Raw genomic sequence first — 19,329 nt, forward strand, 5'->3', positions numbered from 1 at the left:
ATACTTTGGGCATAGATCCAGGGGAGCCCAACAGGAAATCTTTGAAACTCTAGGTCAGACTATGAAGAATGAAGTACTGCGTAAGGTGAGAGCAGCATCAGCATTTGGTATACTTACTGATGAAGTATCAGATGTATCAGTAGCTGAAAATCTTGTAACTTTCATACAGTACTTTTGCAAAGAGACTGGTCATGTTGAAACTCAGTTCTTGGCTTGCCAGAACATTCTTGAATCTTTTGAGTCTGCAGATTCAAATGCAATTACTACTCTGATTCTTGAAGAACTTGAGGAGCGTGGAGGGTTGGACTTGTCTTCTTTTACTGGGCTAACCTCTGATGGTGCTTCCGTGATGGTTGGCAAACGCTCTGGTGTTGCTGCAAGACTGAAACAGGTCAATCCTCTACTGTTAAATGTACATTGTGTTTGCCACCGTCTTGCCCTTGCATGCACAGATACCAATCATACCTTGAAATACATCAGCAATGTAGAGCTATTGCTTAGGCAGTTATGGCAGTACTTTCAGAACTCGCCAAAAAGAATGGCAGCATATTTGAAAATTCAAACCCAGCTGAAATCTGTACGGCTTGAGGGCAAAGCTGTAAAGGGTGTAACCAAACGCCTGAAAAAAGCATGCCACACACGATGGTTGAGTTTTGAAGCTTCGGTAAAAGCTGTTCATGAAGACTACGAGGCAGTTCTCCAAACGCTTGCGCATTTCCAAGAGAGTGATGCAATAGCCTCAGGTTTGCTGACGAAGATGAAAAAGCTCAAATTTATTGGCGTCATCTACATTCTTAGAGACATTCTTCCCATCCTTGGTGATCTGTCCCGTCGATTCCAAAAGGGATATTTGAGTTTTGCAGCCATTGTACCCGCTATAAATATGACAAAAGATAGGCTACATAATCTCGTTGCTGATGCCAAACCAATGGAAAGTCTTAGTCGGGACATTGAATCATTCACTGACATGTGTGCTGAAATCAAAATGAATCAAAATGACGCAAAGGAACTGCATACTCTATTTGAAAAATATGTCAGTGCTTTGGTTGAGAACATTGACAACAGGTTTACAGATAGCTCACCAGTCTTGGAAGCATTCAATGTTTTTGATCCAATGCTGGTGCCTGATTCTGGTGTTGAGATGAGGAGTTATGGTCACGGTCAAATTGAAGTGCTGTCTAATCATTACTTCAAGGAAAATCCTGATAAATCAGACAGACTGAAAGCAGAGTGGGAAGGAATGAAATATCATTTGAGAGATGTCATCAAACCTAGCATGCCTGATTCTGTTAAATCAGGCAAAGAACAAACAGAAACTACTACTGAATGGTGTCTTCTACAACTGCTAAAGAATATTGCAGTGAGGCAACTGTATCCCAATGTAATCTACATTGCAGAAGTGATAGCCTCACTCCCAGTTTCTAATGCATGGCCTGAGAGAGGTGCTAGTACACTGAAGGCTTTGAAAACAAGGCTGCGTAACAGACTGAGTACATCCATGTTAGAGTCTTTGCTTCACATTTGCATAAATGCTCCTAAGCCATCATCCCTGGAAGGTCAGCAGCTAGTGAAGGCAGCTGTAAATGCATGGTTAGAGAACAGAAACAGGCGTAAACTTCCAAAACAGTCTGGATCAGCAACAGTCACAGCTGCTAGTGCTACAAGTGTCATAGATGTTGAGGATGCTGGAGTCCAGACAGATCCATATATGGATGTTAGTGAAGATGTCATCAGGACAGCAGTTGACATTGCTTTAAAAAAGCTTAGCCTTGACGAGTATGATGCTGGCGACTCAGATTCAGACTGGTCAGATGACGAAGATTGTTGTTCCAAAAATTTGTGACTGTGCAGTTTGGTAATACTTCAAGTTCTTAAACAAATAATAATCAAAAACTGAGTTTTAAAGTAAAGTTCACAGGTACAGTAGTTATTAAGTGTTGTTACTTGTACCCGAAATCGCTCTAGTGCCAGAAGTGCATATCATTATTTTCAAAATTTTCAAAGAGATGGCATGCTTCTCCCTGCAAAGTCATGACATCTTGGGTTTTTTTCTTCAGTATAACAAACCCAGAAAACTAAGTAAAAAGTAGTAAAATTTAGAGACCAAATTCGGACGATTAATGGGCCCACAACTGCTCAAATGCCACGATTTGGCACCGTTTTTTTGAAAAATTTCCGGGGGGGCATGCCCCCGGACCCCCCTAGCAAACTCGCGTCTTCGACGCTCGGACGTTCAGCCGCCTCAAATAATATTTCAGCCTTCTACAATGAATATTAATGACAACCCTGGGTCAATAGCCATCATGCACATCTCAAAATCTGGAATTGGATGTGTATCTGAACATTTATTTGGTATATGTTAGTTATGGTTGTTTTAAATGTTTGTTGTATTAATGTTGAATACTGGTGCTGTTAAATTTTGCTATTGTTTCTGATGATGGTGATGATTAAGAATAGTGATAAGAAGGATACATATTTTTCAGAGAAACAGGTGTTTTACCTTGGTGATGAGGGTGTTGCCCCAGGCAAAGGAGCAAACACAGTTGTCAGCTACCTCCACCATTACCTTGAAAACTACCGCCTGGTTGAGGAACATGCTCAGTCCCACTTTGACAATTACCAAGGACAGAACAAAAATAATGCCGTTCTTGGTTATGCTGTGTGGAGAACATTGACAGGTGAGAGTTGTTGTGTTTTAGTGAAAAAAATTAAATATGTTTCATGATGTAAACTTAATTATGTTATTGCTTTTTAATTATTATCTTTTATTATAGTTTATGTGCAAAATGTATTTTTACTGTTTTATCATTTTTTCCCGTAAAGTAATGAAAACCAGATAATTCTTGCTTTGAAACTTTCATTAACATTTTCCTTTAGTTTGATATGGCAATATCTTATTTTTGTGCCAACGTAAAGTTCATTTAATGTCTAATCTAATGAGTGTTTAATACTTGTTTGTGTTAAATCTTCATTTCTATTGTGAACCATTATTAAATTTAAGTTAATTGTTAATTTCAGATAACCGTTGAAAGTTGTACGTTGAAAGTTGTACGATGTATGTTGTGCATTATATGATGTTGTTTGACGTTGTTCGTTGAACGTTGTTTGATGTTTGAACATTGTTTGAGCGTTGTTTGAGTTATTGACAATAAAATAGTGTAAATTGACAGTGTCTACAGTTCGTTCCCGTTCGAACTTAGTCAGACTCAACCCGCGCCCAGTGTTTAACCGGGCTGCATGAAGGCCTCGTGAAATCTAACAATATTAAATTTAGTTGTACTGTTTTTCCATAAACACCAAACATTAAAACAGGGTGTCAGAAGTTTGAGCTACATGACAAGGATTAGTTGGATAGTGATAAATGGAAAGGTAAACTGGCGTACAAATACCTTCCATGAATTGGAGTAGTGACAATCTGTTGGAAACATTAAAACAGTTTCGTCAGCATTGTGATCTTTTTTTCGGAACCATTCAGAGAAGAAAGCGAAGAAGTGACAAATTCGCTTTTGTGGATAGGAGAAAATGACCGTGTAATCTTAAACACATTTTTATTAACGACAGAACAAAGAGAGTCTGAAACACGTAGCAGAAAGTTTTGCAGCTCACATGCAACCGAAATCAAACACTATCGTTGCAGATACGAAATCAAAAATGAATCTCAGGGATACCATTCAATGGAAGAGTTTGTTACAACATTTTAAAACTTAGGCAATAGACTGTGCATTGGGTGATGGTTCAAAAGATGATACCATAAGAGATCGAATTGTTTTCGGTGTAAAAACGTCAAAAATAAGAGAAAAGTAAATAACAGAGGACTTAAAGCTTATAATGACAAAAGTAATACAAATATGCTAAACATATCAGTATGCACAAACGAAACTCAAATCAATGGACAGCAATGAAAAGTCAATAAATGCTGTAACTAATAGATCACAAGGGGCAACCGCCAGCACGGGTACGTTCATTTCGAGAGGATTGACAGGAAACGCAAAACCCAGGATAACCAAAAATGGACTACATCGAAAAAGAGATATAGAGATATAAAGAGATCTCGAGATATACAGGCGACAGATGTGCAAAATGCAACGGGCAACAAGGAAAAGGGCAATGACCTGATAGAGCTTGTGAGTGGTCTCCGGAACGGAGGCGTTCAACGTAATACAGACGGGAGCCATATGCAGACAGTCACTTAGAGGGCAAAGGGTGTACAAGTTCTCGGCGACTGATGCTGAAGATATCTTACCCTCTGAAAACTTTGCTTTATGATGGAAAATCAAATTGGGCGGCGAACAAAGTTCGGCAAGTATGCAAAGGCCTCCCAGTTATCTTCTGAGGAGTGTAAGGATACTTTTACTTTATGTTGGTGTTTAGAAGAAAAAACCAGTGAGTATTATGCTCTTGTAATGGAACAGTCTCCTGATTTGGAATTTTATAATTTAATGCAGCACTTTGAGGGGCGGTTCGGCCTGAAAAAATTACCTGAGACAGCTGCCATCCGTTTTGACAATGCTCGTCAACTTGCAGAGGAATCATGAGACGATTAGACAGAGTTTTTAAGTTTAGCCACAAAAGAATTTTGTGAACTCCCTGAACCGTTGTCTGGGATGTTCCGATCATGAAGCAGGTGAAAGAGTTGCAAACCAGCGTCTATGGAAGATGCACTGGACAAAATAAAGTGGGCGATTCATACGCACAATGCAATTGATGGTCGCTCACGGAGAGACATTAAGGAAGTGGCTTTAAATGAAGACGATATTCCAGATGCACAATTTATTCAATCCTTTGTCCCTTTCCTTTGTTCTTCATGTTACTGTTTATTTGCTTCTCGCAAGAGACAGTTTGTTATTTCTCTACTAAATTTGACAAAACAATAAAAACATCTAAGCTGTCCTGGTAAGCGTCTTTATCTTTTAAATTGTCTTAACTTCTATTTAGCATGTTGTTTGTAATTGTGTATTTATGTACTTCTGTATCCTGTATGTGTGTATTATTGTCTATATAATGTTCTAAAATACTCTTTGCTTGTTAAAGGTTTTCTTCCATTTAAATCAACAAATAAATATCGAACCCATAAAGGCTTTGACTGAGATATAGCCCACAAGGTTACACAGTTAAACTCTTTTACGGCACTTTAAACCTCACAGAACTTCAGCCAGCTGAATGATAATGTTCAGAGTAAGTGCGTCTTTTAAGTTTATTCTGTAATATCTACCGCTATGGAATTGTACAAAAACAGATAAAATAATATAAGAATATAAGAATGATACAACTGACACCTGACACCGGGCTTCTAGTTGAAACAGAGTTGTGCAGCTGTACTGCTGTATCATATTTTGGAAGAAAAAAGAGTGCCACCCTTTAAAGTTCAGTAAGTCTTACCCACCACCTCCAATCTGGACCAAACACACATTTATAAACATTTTCACTGTCAGAGTGTTCACAATAAAGACAAAGTTCACATATTTGCCTGTGAAGTAGTTTTTGCTTAAATTAACACAAAATTTAAAAATATTTTATGTTCTTGCCTTTATGTTTGGTGGACATAAGTGATGCTTGCAGCAGATGTTTCATCGAGGGGTACGGAAACTATTAATGCGACTTCCCAGGCAAAGTGGTCGACCTCACCATTGGATGCAATGCCCAGCTAATGCGGCAACACCAGCAATGATGGTTAACATCCTGGACACAACCGACACGATGTGGAAGCTGATGGTTTGCACCACCTTGTGAATATCTCAAGTCTACACAGAATGGAAATCCCACAAGAAAAGGACTGCAATGGCAATAGCAACACAAACAACAAGCAAGGTAAGTGCTATGTAGTGGTTTCAGTAGCAGTGGTAAAAGTAGTGAATGTTGTTAATTTTAACTTGTTTGTTATTCTTTTTAACTAGAACACTCGCATTTATGGGAGCTTATTTCAAAGCGAAAACCATGTCCATCTTTTGTTCTCAATAATATGTTAAAAATATATATTCATATTTAGAATACGCAAAATTAAACTGATACCAATATCCCCAGTTGTTTATTCTAATTTATCGAATGGGTTTGAATCCAGGTATAATTTGAAATTGTCCTTGTTCGCAAAAAACACCGGATCATTCAGGTACACTTTGCAGTCTACACAGACTCTGATGATGACGACATAACCATCACCTCCAACACCAACAGCAGCAGCTCAACAACAACAGCCATCACCATCAGCACACATACCAGACTGTTGGTAAATTTCATAGGTGAATAGTCGATGTGTATTTGTATATTGCCAACACATTACACATATTTTAGATTTAGAAAGATTTCTGATAACCTTTTGAAAAATAATGTCTTTAAAGTAAACGAATAATGGGGATTTACTTAAATGAAAATTTGTGCACAAGAAGTTACTTAAATCTTATAAGAGTTTTTTCTACTTTTAGTCATAACCAATTTGACATTCTAATGGGTGCCTTTACAGTGAGTGTTACGTTGACAGCAATGATCTGCTGTGGCAGCTGCGTGAGTCTTATAAGAATCTGCATGCTACAGTGTTGGCAGCGGCACCCGGTGCAACTCGAGGAGGTCTCGTCGTTGTCATCTACAGCACCAGTGTTGGCCAGACATAGGTGGCAAGCTTTGGCCAGGGGCATAAAACTGTTTTCCATGAAAACAATTTAGAGTGATTGTGATGATAGTGTTCTGCCTCAAATCAGGCAATCAGCTTGATAATACTACTCCCTTAATATATCAAGTCCTAAACTTATTAGAGCTAACCAAGTGCAAGTGGTCATGCATGTGACCCTATCAAGAGGCTGCTTAAAGTGGCCTTCCTATGCTTACCTAACTGGTTTGACTTGTCCTACTGTCTAAAGCAAAACATCAATGTTGTTGAGATATTGAACTGTTCAGTGACAGCAATGAAACTGAGACTGAGAATGAACCTGCCATTGTTGGTTTTTCCCCTGAGCTAAGATGCTTCACTCAACAACAGAGCATCCTGAACAAAATTGCACCTGACTACATCAATTAATTGACAAACAACCTTGAAAACAATTTTAATGAAACCGAAATTTGTAAGTGCATGCTAGTTCTAATCCCTGTAAACATCTGCTCAACTGATTCAGTTACCAAAAACAGGGTTCAGGAACTTCAACAGCAACTTCACACTTCCAAACTCACCTACCGAACAAAGCACATATCTCAACACCATTCCAGATGTACACACATATTTTGAGGGGCAGTTACAGCCAGTCTAGTCTTTTGAATGTGTGATTTGCTCTGTCAGAATCTAATGACTAACCAAACATGATCAGAACTGGTTACTAAAGGTTTGTGTTGTTATTCCCATGACAAATGTACAGTGTGGATGTGGACTTAGCATCTAGAAACACATCTAGAGTCCAAAGGCAAGTCATATCAATGAAGTGTAGGACATCGGGTACAATTCTCAGAGGATGGACTGGCCCTGAGAGACTTTGAGATTAGTCCTGCTAGGCAGATAACTTGAGAAGGTAATACCTTCTACACTGTATAGTGGCTGTGTATAGAATTAGCTGGAATTTGGTTTATTGGAATGAAACAGGATGGTGCTTTAGGAACAAATGTGCCTTGATTTTATTCATATGTTATTACTTTGTTTTACTGCTATTGTTTGAAATGTTCATACATATCTATAATGTCATTTAATGCTTATATATTTTGGCAATAAACTTGGTAAACATTTCATCTGTGTTTATAAATATTAATCGGTATTCAAAACCATCCAAATAAGATAAAGAATACATACATGTATAATAATGATAAATATCAAAAGTCTTTATAAAGAAAGTACAGGTAAAAGATAATATATATATAATTTAACATAAAATATTAAATCAGTCAATATAATGATAAGTAAAACTTCTTCAATAAAAAATGAGTTTAGTGAGAGCCTTGTATTGCAGTCTTAAACAAGAGCTGTCACAGTATGTGACGAATGCCACCGAATGTGACATTGACCTATGAACAAGGTCAGTACATGAAAAGTTAAAGATCAAACAAATACATATGGCAAGTTATTTTAAATTGCCTCAGAACATAAAAAATACCACCCATACTTGACAACCTAAATTCTTATGTCCTTATATTCAGCATTCCATTGTGAATAAACACTAAGTGTGACCTTGACCTTAGAAATAGGGAAACGGATCTTGCACGCGACACGTCGTCTTGGTATGCCGAACACATGTGGCAAGTTATTTTAAAATCCATCCATACAAGGGAAAGTTACAGCCCGGACACGACAATCTATACTCTATGTCATTATATGCAGCATTCCATTGTGAATAAACACCTAAGTGTGACCTTGACCTTAGAGGTAGGGACACGGTTCTTGCACGCGACACGTCGTGTTGGTATGTTGAACACATGTGGCAAGTTATTTTAAAATCTGTCCATGTTTAGGGAAAGTTACAGCCCGGACACGACAACCTATACTCTATGTCTTTATATGCAGCATTCCATTGTGAATAAACACTAAGTGTGACCTTGACCTAAGAGGTAGGGACACGGGTCTTGCACCCGACACATCGTCTTGGTAATTCAAACACATGTGCCAAGTTATTTTATAATCTGTCCTTACAAGGGAAAGTTACAGCCCAGACACGACAACCTATACTCTATGTCGTTATATGCAGCATTCCATTGTGAATGAACACTAAGTGTGACCTTGACCTAAGAAATAGGGACACGGATCTTGCACGCCACACGTCGTCTTGGTATGCCGAACACATGTGGCAAGTTATTTTAAAATCTGTCCATACAAGGAAAAGTTACAGCCCGGACACGACAATCTATACTCTATGTCATTATATGCAGCATTCCATTGTGAATAAACACCTAAGTGTGACCTTGACCTTAGAGGTAGGGACACGGTTCTTGCACGCGACACGTCATCTTGGTATGCCAAACACATGTGGCAAGTTATTTTAAAATCTGTCCATACAAGGGAAAGTTACAGCCGAGACACGATAACCTATACTCTATGTCCTTATATGCAGCATGCCATTGTGAATAAACACTAAGTGTGACCTTGACCTAAGAGGTAGGGACACGGGTCTTGCACGCGACACGTCGTCATGGTATGCCGAACACATGTGGCAAGTTATTTTAAAATCTGTCCATACAAGGGAAAGCTACAGCCCGAACAAGACAATCTATACTCTATGTCCTTATATGCAGCATTCCATTGGGAATAAACACCTAAGTGTGACCTTGACCTTAGAGGTAGGGACACGGTTCTTGCATGCGACACGATGTCTTGGTATGTCAAACACATGTGGCAAGTTATTTTAAAATCTGTCCATAATATTCTGAGTTATTGAGTCGGACTGACGGACGGACGGACGGACAGACGGACGGACGGTGCAATTTTAATATGCCCACCTTTGGGGGCATAAAAATAGTTGCTTTCAAAATTTACTTGCCCAAAACTATTTTTACTTGCCTGAACAATATATTAGATTTCACCCCCATTTCCTGACACATTGAACAATACGTGGAATTAGTATTACTTTCATACATGAGCCACAGTCAATTGCTTTTTTTAAAAGCTAGTCAAACTGGAATAAAAACATGACTTCCCCTTTTTGGCAGACGCATTAGAATTTCTACTTGCCCCACGGCATTATTTCAAAGGCTCAGTATAGTCTAAAATGAGCAATAATGCAAACCCTTAACCAAGGTGTAAGAAGTATTTTATTACCTTACATGTACATTCTATATTACTTTAATTCCAAAGTATATACCGGTAAAATGTTTATTTAAATGACTGATAATTATTTTAGTAATGTTCATGATGTTTTGTTAGATTAATAATTGCAAAAATATATTATAATTATTAAATGTTTGTTTTTTAGTTTGAATCAACTATCGCTATAGATTTATCAAATTACAGGCTATATTGCTTTAAATATCAACATATTCTTTGAATGCAATTTCAAAAACAGAAATACAGTCCATACATATTTTAAATAAAAAAAAAAAGATAAAATATAAGTAAAAATGATTTGCTAGATATCTTTAAAGCATGTCAAGAACTTCTCTATGAATGCTTCTTGTAGTTACTTTCTTTTATAAAACACCGGACACTTCATCCACCCCAACAGCTCACACAATAAGCATGTCATGCGTAGGTGAGCTTAAAAATACATATATATATAATCTGTACAGAATGTTATATCAGAAATTGAAACACCACTAAAACAAGTCTATTCCCATAATGAGGACAATAAAAGAAAGAAAAAAACACTGATAAACTAATTACAACTTGGACAGTTGCTATTAAATAATGCCAGCATTAATAAGTACATGTCCTCTGTCAATTTTAAAGGAGCACTCTGTCAAATTGGATTCCAGGATATTCAAACATCTTTGAAAAAGAGTGTTTTACACATTTATAATTCATTAAAAATCCTTCAATCTGATTATCCGCAACATGGAAACATGCGCACAAACTGCATATATATATATATATATTTATATACATACATTGATAATCATAACTATCTAAATGACAAATCTATTTTTATGCCAGAGTGCTACTTTAAATTTTATTATTTATAACTATTACGTATTTGACTCAATCAGCAATATTGGCCTCCACCCTTTAGGCATGGCCAATAGTGCTGACCTTAGACAAATAACTTGGCCAAAATGAAATAACCTAATTAATATTATAACATTATAATACATACAAGACAATAAATAAAGTGGGGGAATACTGACAAATGTTATAGATCTAGGAATATTTATGTATACAATCATGAACTTTCACAAGTTTAATTTTACTTGTTACATCAGGGTTGTCTTCGGCTGCCGCTCAAGCTTAACAAAATGTTTCTTCACATCAGCTCGTACACACTTGTGTTTTCCGGTTATATGTCTTGTAATAACACTCCTCTCGTAGAACTGTTCACCACAAAGAGAACATTGAAATTCAGGTTCACATGTATGGGTAAGAATGTGACGATCCAGTGATTCCTTCGAATAATATCCTGAAACAAAAAAATATACATTTTCAATCAATTCAAACCAACCCAGTATACCACCATCAACATGAATGTATAATGTTATTCGGTCTGACATTATTTATTTTTATGCATATGAATAAGTTTGTAAATCAAACATTTTTTTCTGTAAATTGTGTTATCATTTAAATGCAGACAACATGAAATACATTGATGGATGTACATGAATGAGTAATTGTCCTAATTTTAACCTCCGGAAACCAATCAACCATGGTAAAACCCCATAAAAACACACATGATCTGGCTTCTACCTTCTATCTTTTACTGAAGCGTTCAGCCAATGACAAAGCAGAACCGTTACATCATTTTCTCTACAGTGCATGTACAACTTATGAAATGTATGGTAATCTGGAAATCAGAAAGCCTACTTTGACGATCATATCAAGTGCTGTATTTTTGATAAATGAGATACAATTCTATCCATGGTGTGAGTTTGGGCATGTCACTTGCAATATTGAAATTTCACTGGCATACATGTATTTTGAGAATGCAAGTCCAAATTCGATACTTAATTTAAATTTACTTTTACGTAAAGTAAAATTCATGGAGTTCATTATAAAAAATTAATCGTCATTCGGATTTCGAAACAAATTAAAGTCAAGATACTTTTACAGAATTTATCTCAAAGAAGTTGAATCAAGTTTACTATGCTTGTTTTTCTTTGTCAACATATGTTGTTGTTTTTTTCTGCCTTGTACACTAAACAAACAATCACTTTAGCATGGCCTATTCATAATCAAGCCAAATCAACTTACTTGTGACAGTCAAATACTGTTAATAGCAATCATCCAAAAATACTGTCAAAACAAATATTAAAATGTACATGTAAAATTAATTTATATATTAAACTTTAAAGGAACTCGCCCCTGAACACATTACACTTTGATGTTACCTCTGCCACAGTATACACATTGAAAGTCCTTCGTTCCTAGATGGGTTTTCAGGTGTCTATTCAACAGAGCTGGACAAATGAATGATTTGGAGCATTCTGTGCATGGAAACAACTTAGGAACTGGTCTTTGTTTGGAATGGTTATACACATGTCGCGAGAATTTGTCTCTGTCGTCAAACTCTTTCCCTGCAATGATAATTTAATAACAAACCATTAGATAAAAAAAACCAAGAGCTGTCACGTAGACAGCACCCTATTCTGTCGCTTTTAAGTTAAAGGTTCAGGTGAAGCATGCATGGATCACTTTAAAATTAGATTACAGCAAAACCTTAACTGGTATTTCTAGGTCACATAATAAATGGCCATATTTTGCATTATATGCAACAAAAGTGTTATCTAACTTCATTATGTATGTATGTACAATGTATGGTTTAGAACCTTTGTATAAAGTTTCAATGCAATATATGAAGAAGTTGCTGAGATATTAAATTATGAGTGCTTACATGCAAATCCTTCACCAGATTTTTAAGTCGAAAAAATATTAAAAGGGAAATACAATTTAATAGTTTACAATATAAAGTACATGTAGTTGCCGAGTAGAGGCATTAGAACCATAATTTCAAAGTCAAATAATAAAGGGCCATAATTTGTATGCTTAATAGACTTTTTTTACTTGGTTATTCACGTAGGTTAGATGGTTGAATAACATTGTACAAAGTCTCAATGCAATACATCAAGTAGTTGCTGAGATATTAACCTATGTGTGCTTACACGCAAAAACCTTAACCAGTATTTTTGAGTCAGATAATAAAGGTCCATAATTTGCATAATATTCAGTAGTGTCATCTTACTTCATTTATCAAGTAGGTTGGTAAATCAGAAACATATACATGAATCTAAAGTTTCATGCAATACATGATGTTTTTGCTGAGTTAATGTCTTAAAGGTAACATCAACATTCAAAACCTTTACTTAGGTCTGACCTGGTTGTAAATGCTAGGATGAGTAGTATAGCTCTAATCATTTTTTAAATAGACGAGCAAAAAACGAAAATCGATTCTTGATATAAAGTATTGATAAATGAATTTATGAAGCATTTCAACTATAATTTAAATAAAAAATATATGTCATACACAAGTTTATTAAATTTTGGGCAAATTGTCCTTTCAAGAAATTAAGTATCAGCCTTATGTAAATATATATATATATATATATATATATATATATATATATATATGAAATTAAAGAGCTGTTAAGTGATTTTGGTTATCAATCAAGATTAAGGCTTCAGTACAATGCTTCAAATGTTCTTGTCACAAATAACAGTCTTGTTTTGTTTTAAAAAGATCTTCTGACTCACATCAATATGGTACATTTGTAATTACTTACCGCAACAGTCACATACGATGGGTGTCTGATCTTTGTAGTTTAACGATGACCGGAAACGGATCAGGTTGTCTTTCTGATCTGGATGCCGCCTCCTTATGTGTGTAACTAGGGCAGACTGGTGTAGGAAGATCTTATGACACACCTTACACTCATGCTCATTCCTAATTTCCTTGTGTATTTCGGAATGCTTCGTTAGATAGTAGGCATTATTGAATGATTTTCCACACACTTCACAGTTTACAACAACTGAATGGTGAACTCTAATGTGCTTGGTTAAATCTTTTTTCAAAACAAATGATTTTGAGCAGGTCTCGCATTTAAACATTTTGTACTCTTCTATGTCTTTACAATGTGATCTTTTACAGTGCTCTAGGAAGTTATGTCTTCCACCTACATAATCACACTCACTGCACTCATAAGTAATGTCTTGTAAATTGATTTTCCCTTGTCCATTATTTGTTGGTTCATCACTGCCCTTTCTGTCAACCTCTGTTGTTTCTACACCATTGCTTTGAATGAAAGTCCGTTTAGCAAACCTTTTGACTACATCTTCATTCATTTTCTGATATTCTGCACGTTTAGAAACCTTCTCAGGATCAGAGAGTTTATTTCTATTCCGTATTCTTTTTTTCTTTACATTGACAGATAGTTTCTTTTCAATGTTAGTAGACTTTCTTTCATCATTCTTAGCAGATGGTTTCCTTTTTTTCACAGCAGGATTCACCTTATTGAGTGAGCTAGTCTGTGCTGGACTCTGGTCGGTTGTTGAATTAGAACCACATGTCCAATTCTGTGCCACTCTATTTTTAAGTATATCATTGAACTCGGAACCAACAAGTTCATTTGAGTTTGCCTTGACATTATTTTGCCAATGATTGTCCATATTTAAAGATACAGTATGTGCCATGCTATCTTCACTTTCCATCTTCATTTCTTCATTTCCATTAAGTGTTGAATCACTTTCTTTATAGTCTGAACCATCAAATAGATAGGTGTAAGTTTCATCTGGACATTCGGTCTTAATAACAATGTCTGGTTGGAAATCATTTTGAACTTCATTTTTTTCACTAGGCGTCCTTGAATTATCCAATCCGTTGTAAGACTGACAACTGTTAACACAGTTGTCTAAAGGTATGTCTGAGCTCATTGTTAAAATATAATTTGCTCCTCTTCAATCCCCTATATCAATGGCCTCTTGCTGGTGACCTCTGCACCCCTGACTTTCTCTCAATGGCTTATCAATAAATGCAGCATCTCTTTACTCATCTTATTACTCTCCAATTTTGGTGACTGGAAAGTAACAAAAACATTGTATAAACCTAAAATCTATGCTGCTTCCAATACCCTCGAGCTTATTAATATTAATAACAGTATCTAATTTACCAAATCAGGCAATATTACATTAAGAACATTATACATGTATAACATTTTAAGCTCAGAAATGCATTTTGATGAAATATCCAAAAGCAAACATTTGAAGACATTCTAAAAAAAGCACTATGAGTAAATGTGAACTTTAAAACATAGTTTTTGTTTTGACAAATGTGATTCTGCAGCAGAATGTACATGTATGTTTACTGAGGAAAAATGAATGCTGCTGACCCATGGTCCAACTTATTATTTTTTCCCAAGAAACCCTTATTCACACTTAATCCCAATATGTTTGTCGTTTAAAAAGAACTTTGACCTATATGTATTCTTATTAGAATTTACATGAAAACTTAAGTTAAGTGTGAAAGCATGCTGTCATCACACTTATTTACTGACCCTTTAAAGGGGTTGTACTCCGTATGATAAAATAGCGGGAAAAAAAAGAAAATTGTCGAAAACTGACATAAACTTGGCATCGATGTGTACAATGCATTGAAACTTACTAACTGAAGTACCACATAGTTTACAATTTATTTAAGTTTAGCAGTTATTTCGTATTTTTCCATTAAAAAAGATTACTGGGTATGTATACCAGGTAGAATTCATTCCTTGTGCGTGATTGGCTAGTCAGTGTTATCACGTGATATTACTGAGGTAGGTGTATTGCTTAATTATGTCACCCATTTAGAGTAAGCCGTCATAGTTCAGTGGATACGACGCTGGACTGTAATTTTGGCGACACAGGTTCGAACCCGGTCTCCGACACATTTTTTTTACATTTTGGTACTTTTTTTACAATTATGATATCAAAGCGTAACACATTCTATTAGATAATTGTCATGAGACTGTTACAGAAAAAAATATTTTGGGTGCCAATCTGGTGTACAGTCCCTTTAAAGCATGGATGTTTAAATAAGTAAATATTAAAGATGTAAATAAATTTGTTTCTTGAAATAAAATTAATTTTTGATAGAAAAACAACAACAAAATAGTATTCCCTAAGTTTAGATGAAGTGTAAGACATTATGTCTGACACTTTCACAGCTGCCGTTTTATAATGATATCCATTCTTTTTCTCTAGCTCGGAAGTGTCATTGGCTCTTTTTTATACACAGCTCCTAAATGTGCTGGAGCCACTGTTTCGCAGCCTTGACTTTGTCTAATTCGGAAAGTCTAAACAGATGGAACCAAAAACATTGTTTTATTTAGTCAGCAGATCTGAAACGAAAGTTTATTTTTGCAGAACATCATCAGCTGTTCTTTTGCCTGACTTGGGACCTTCCTAAAATTGTAACGACACCCATGTTTGCTTTGTAAATGACAGGCAGTACTTTACAAGCAAAGTGATTGTTTGTTTTTTCTACAGACATTGTGCCGAGAGCGACCAATGAAAACATGTGTTAAATTGTTCTTAGGCATTATTGCTAAAACCCAGGTACCAGTTCTTAATGCTAAAACCCAGTTACAGTGATAGAAATTCGCGGAAGCCCGAGGCTACCGAATTTCAGCTTGAACTACCGATTATCCGTAGAAACTAGCCCCACCGGGCTACTGTTTTTTCCCTTATATACATAAATGCAATTAAAAAAAACAAATGCAAATTAAACATGTAAAGCATCGTCTTTTTATATGCTTATTATTCAAGAATGCGTCCTACCTGGTGACTAGAGTGATTAGTCGCCTTGACAACAGGGAAAGATCAAAGGGAAGTCAGATTCGCCAAAATTTACAATGGTCATAAAGATAATTGCTCTGCGATTCAGGACTGCAATCCATGTGCTGAATGGTTGCTTATTCAATTAATGTATATAAACACATGTCAAGAGTAATTAACGCCTGAAGTGACAAGTGATTATCGATCTGTTTCTTGCCAGTAAGGTCTTTTAGCAGCAGTCAAACTCAATGAGGTCAATAACTCCGCCCATTATGTAAATTAATTTACGGATAACGTCTGCAGTTTTTGCTTACAACAACGGCTGTGAGAATACAACAATGCTAAAATATCAATATCAAAATTGATATTTTATTTATTTCGTTTTAATTGTATTTTTGATTTATTAGCTTAAATTAAAAGATAGAAGTTTTTAATGCGTAATAGAACATTAACATTTTACATAGTCTTAAATGCGTGGAAAACAGGTGCCCGTTTTGCTTCCTGACATATTTAAACAAAGTGGAAGGAGAACTGTTGGATATAGTTAAATCATTGTCAGTTTACAGTAGAGTATGGTTTTATTACCTTTGAATTACTTTGCAATTTATTTTAAAGAACAACTATAGGAATATTGGCAATAGAAAAATCGAGTATTTTAATCGAGTATTTTTGTTTATACATCTTGAAAGTGAAACTGAAAGTAGACAGAGAAAAATGTCATTGCACCATTGCGGGTGCATATCGGATTTAACAAGGATGCATTGGATGAGAGAACTAATAGTACATGCCTAATTCTTAACATCCATTAAATAAATGATGAATTCAAAAGAGTCAGAAACGATTTATTATTTATATTGCATTTATTTTACAAACGTTTTATGAGTACACTAGTATTTGTATCACTATAATTTATCTACTTTATCTATTTTTTCCGGGGGTGGGGGTGGGATTTTTTCAGTTAGCGAGAAGTTCACTTCCCCCTTAAATTTTGGCCTAGGATGAGCCCTGGACGCTTATTGAATTATTTACGCATCGTCCAGGCTGAGGAACATTTATTAAAGTATTTAAATTGTATGAGCGTGCTCGATTAGATGCTCAGAATAGAGGGGGAATCATAATTCAAACTTCCATAAAATCTTCCAAAGGAGTGATACTTTATGGTGTTTAAGTGTGGGCTAGTGAAATTGGTTTCGGGTTAGTAAAATGTCCTATCTGGTAGCCTGAATGGGCTAGTGGATTCAATTCAGAATTTCGTATACCGCAGTTAACGGAGGAAAGAAAGCCCCAAGGTCTGACAGATTTCTGTTCAGCAATGTCAGACCGGAATAATATTAGCCAATCATGTTCAACGATTTTCAGGAAGTCTGCAGCATATCATGACATACATGCAGTGTGCGAAATTAACCTTTTTTACCTGGTAGCCAATGGGGCTACAGACTTTGAGATTTCTGTAGCCCAAGCCAGATTTCCATAGCCTATAGTTTAACAGAAAAACGCATCTTGAGTACCTTATATGATTAAAAACAAGGAATGATATGACAACTGTACAATATCTTATTATATTTTGTATAAAATGCAAGTATGGTGGTTGTGTGGTCCTGTGTTGCCAGGGGGCAGGGGGGCTGGTGGTGGTTCGATGGGGGGGGGGGGGGTGCGGGCTGGTTCTGTCAAGGCAGTTGGATTGTTGATGAAGGGGGAGGATGGAAGTCCTGTCAACATGTGCTGCTTGTGGCATTAGTGACAGGATTTTACAAACATCTATTTCATAATTTTCGGTGACTAAATAATCCAAGTTTATTTAAAAAAAACACACAACAAAAACAACATCCAAACTTTAATATCTCACTAAAACAAAAAAAAAGTATTGACAGTCCGAAATATGATTTCCGTCAAAATAATTATTTTCAAGCAGTATATATATAGCGTATTATTGCTTGACAAGGGAGATTACTGCAACAGAAAATATCCATAACAATGAGAGATTATCTGGAAGTCGGTCAATGGTGTCGAGGTAAACATTTACCCGACAATTTTTTTTAACCAACAAGCCCGATGATTTCATCGCCAGTCTGGCTACCTTAAAGGATTTTTTCGTAGCCTGGGTCAATTTTTCGTCGCCACGGGCGATCGGGCTACCGTTAATTTTGCACACTGTACATGTACAGATGAATGGTGCACTATACATATTGAAGTTGAAACAGTCCAGAATTATAGCAAAATGCATGGGTACTTTGCAATACAGATATAAACACTCAGAATGCCGATTACATGGAATACCCATTGGATAATTTTGGATGTTTAATATGAAAAAAAAACACTGAGTTTATGTGTACAGTAAATTAATATATAAGGAACATAAAGCCTAAGTTTCTTAGAATGCAGTTTGAAACTCTACACATTCATGGCTCAATTCAGGCCTCCCTGGAATTGTTTATTGTTCTATATGTTGTAAACCCGACTTTTTAAATAAATATTACTTGACTTTACATGACTTTTTGTTTACAGTATTATATATTTTAAACACAGTGCTTGAGATTAACTTACAGTACAGACAGCAACCAAATAAATCGAACCGTTGAATTAATGATATTTCAATTTAAATCCTTACATTTGTAAATTTAAACTTTCAAGTATTCAGAATAAATAGACAAAAGAAAAGTAAAAACATGCATATTTAATAAGTCAAACGTTGAATACCCTAGCTGTCCCTTTTCCCACAGCTGCCTAAGAGAGTATTTAAAGTTCAAGAAATGGCCAATTTGAAAATAAGGGAAGCTACTGTAAAGACAAAAACAATATTCGATGTCGGATACCAGTATCTGTTGTTGTAAATAGCGGTACCTCCAAATCGGTGTTCTGGTCCCGCTAAAATGCTGTCAGCTTTTAAATAGCACAAATATTTTAAGAAATTATATATTTTGTGGCTTATGCCTTGTTGTTTTATCAAATATGCTTTCCGTCGCCGATGATTGCCCAGT

The 19,329-nt window shown here is 35.9% G+C and overlaps 2 protein-coding genes across 2 annotated transcripts; one reads left to right on the forward strand and one right to left on the reverse strand.

Moving 5' to 3' along the window:
- The first annotated feature begins 333 nt into the window (after positions 1–333).
- LOC128226746 (zinc finger protein 862-like) lies at positions 334–1,963 on the forward strand. Its single transcript, XM_052936777.1, has one exon. The coding sequence runs from the start codon at positions 350–352 to the stop codon at positions 1,841–1,843; it is 1,494 nt and encodes a 497-aa protein (XP_052792737.1). The 5' UTR covers positions 334–349; the 3' UTR covers positions 1,844–1,963.
- A 5,600-nt stretch (positions 1,964–7,563) lies between these two features.
- Positions 7,564–19,115, reverse strand: LOC128226692 (zinc finger protein 2-like). The gene is made up of 4 exons (XM_052936672.1): positions 19,049–19,115; positions 13,327–14,616; positions 11,938–12,123; positions 7,564–11,012 (listed from the first exon to the last, which is right to left on the reverse strand). The coding sequence occupies exons 2-4, from the start codon at positions 14,471–14,473 to the stop codon at positions 10,810–10,812; spliced, it is 1,536 nt and encodes a 511-aa protein (XP_052792632.1). The 5' UTR covers positions 14,474–14,616; positions 19,049–19,115; the 3' UTR covers positions 7,564–10,809.
- Between the last annotated feature and the right edge of the window lie 214 nt (positions 19,116–19,329).

Source organism: Mya arenaria, chromosome 3 (genome assembly GCF_026914265.1).
Source record: "Mya arenaria isolate MELC-2E11 chromosome 3, ASM2691426v1".
NCBI lineage: Eukaryota > Metazoa > Mollusca > Bivalvia > Myida > Myidae > Mya > Mya arenaria.

What these genes read in the sequence shown, in the direction of transcription:
- LOC128226746 (XM_052936777.1), top strand. Translation starts at nt 350, where the DNA reads ATGGTTGGCAAACGCTCTGGTGTTGCTGCAAGACTGAAACAGGTCAAT.
- LOC128226692 (XM_052936672.1), bottom strand. Translation starts at nt 14,473, where the DNA reads ATGAGCTCAGACATACCTTTAGACAACTGTGTTAACAGTTGTCAGTCT. An exon ending in CATCGTATGTGACTGTTGCG is followed by an intron (nt 12,124 to 13,326) that starts GTAAGTAATTAC and finishes TTATCATTGCAG; the next exon opens with GGAAAGAGTTTGACGACAGA. An exon ending in ATGTGTATACTGTGGCAGAG is followed by an intron (nt 11,013 to 11,937) that starts GTAACATCAAAG and finishes TTTTTGTTTCAG; the next exon opens with GATATTATTCGAAGGAATCA.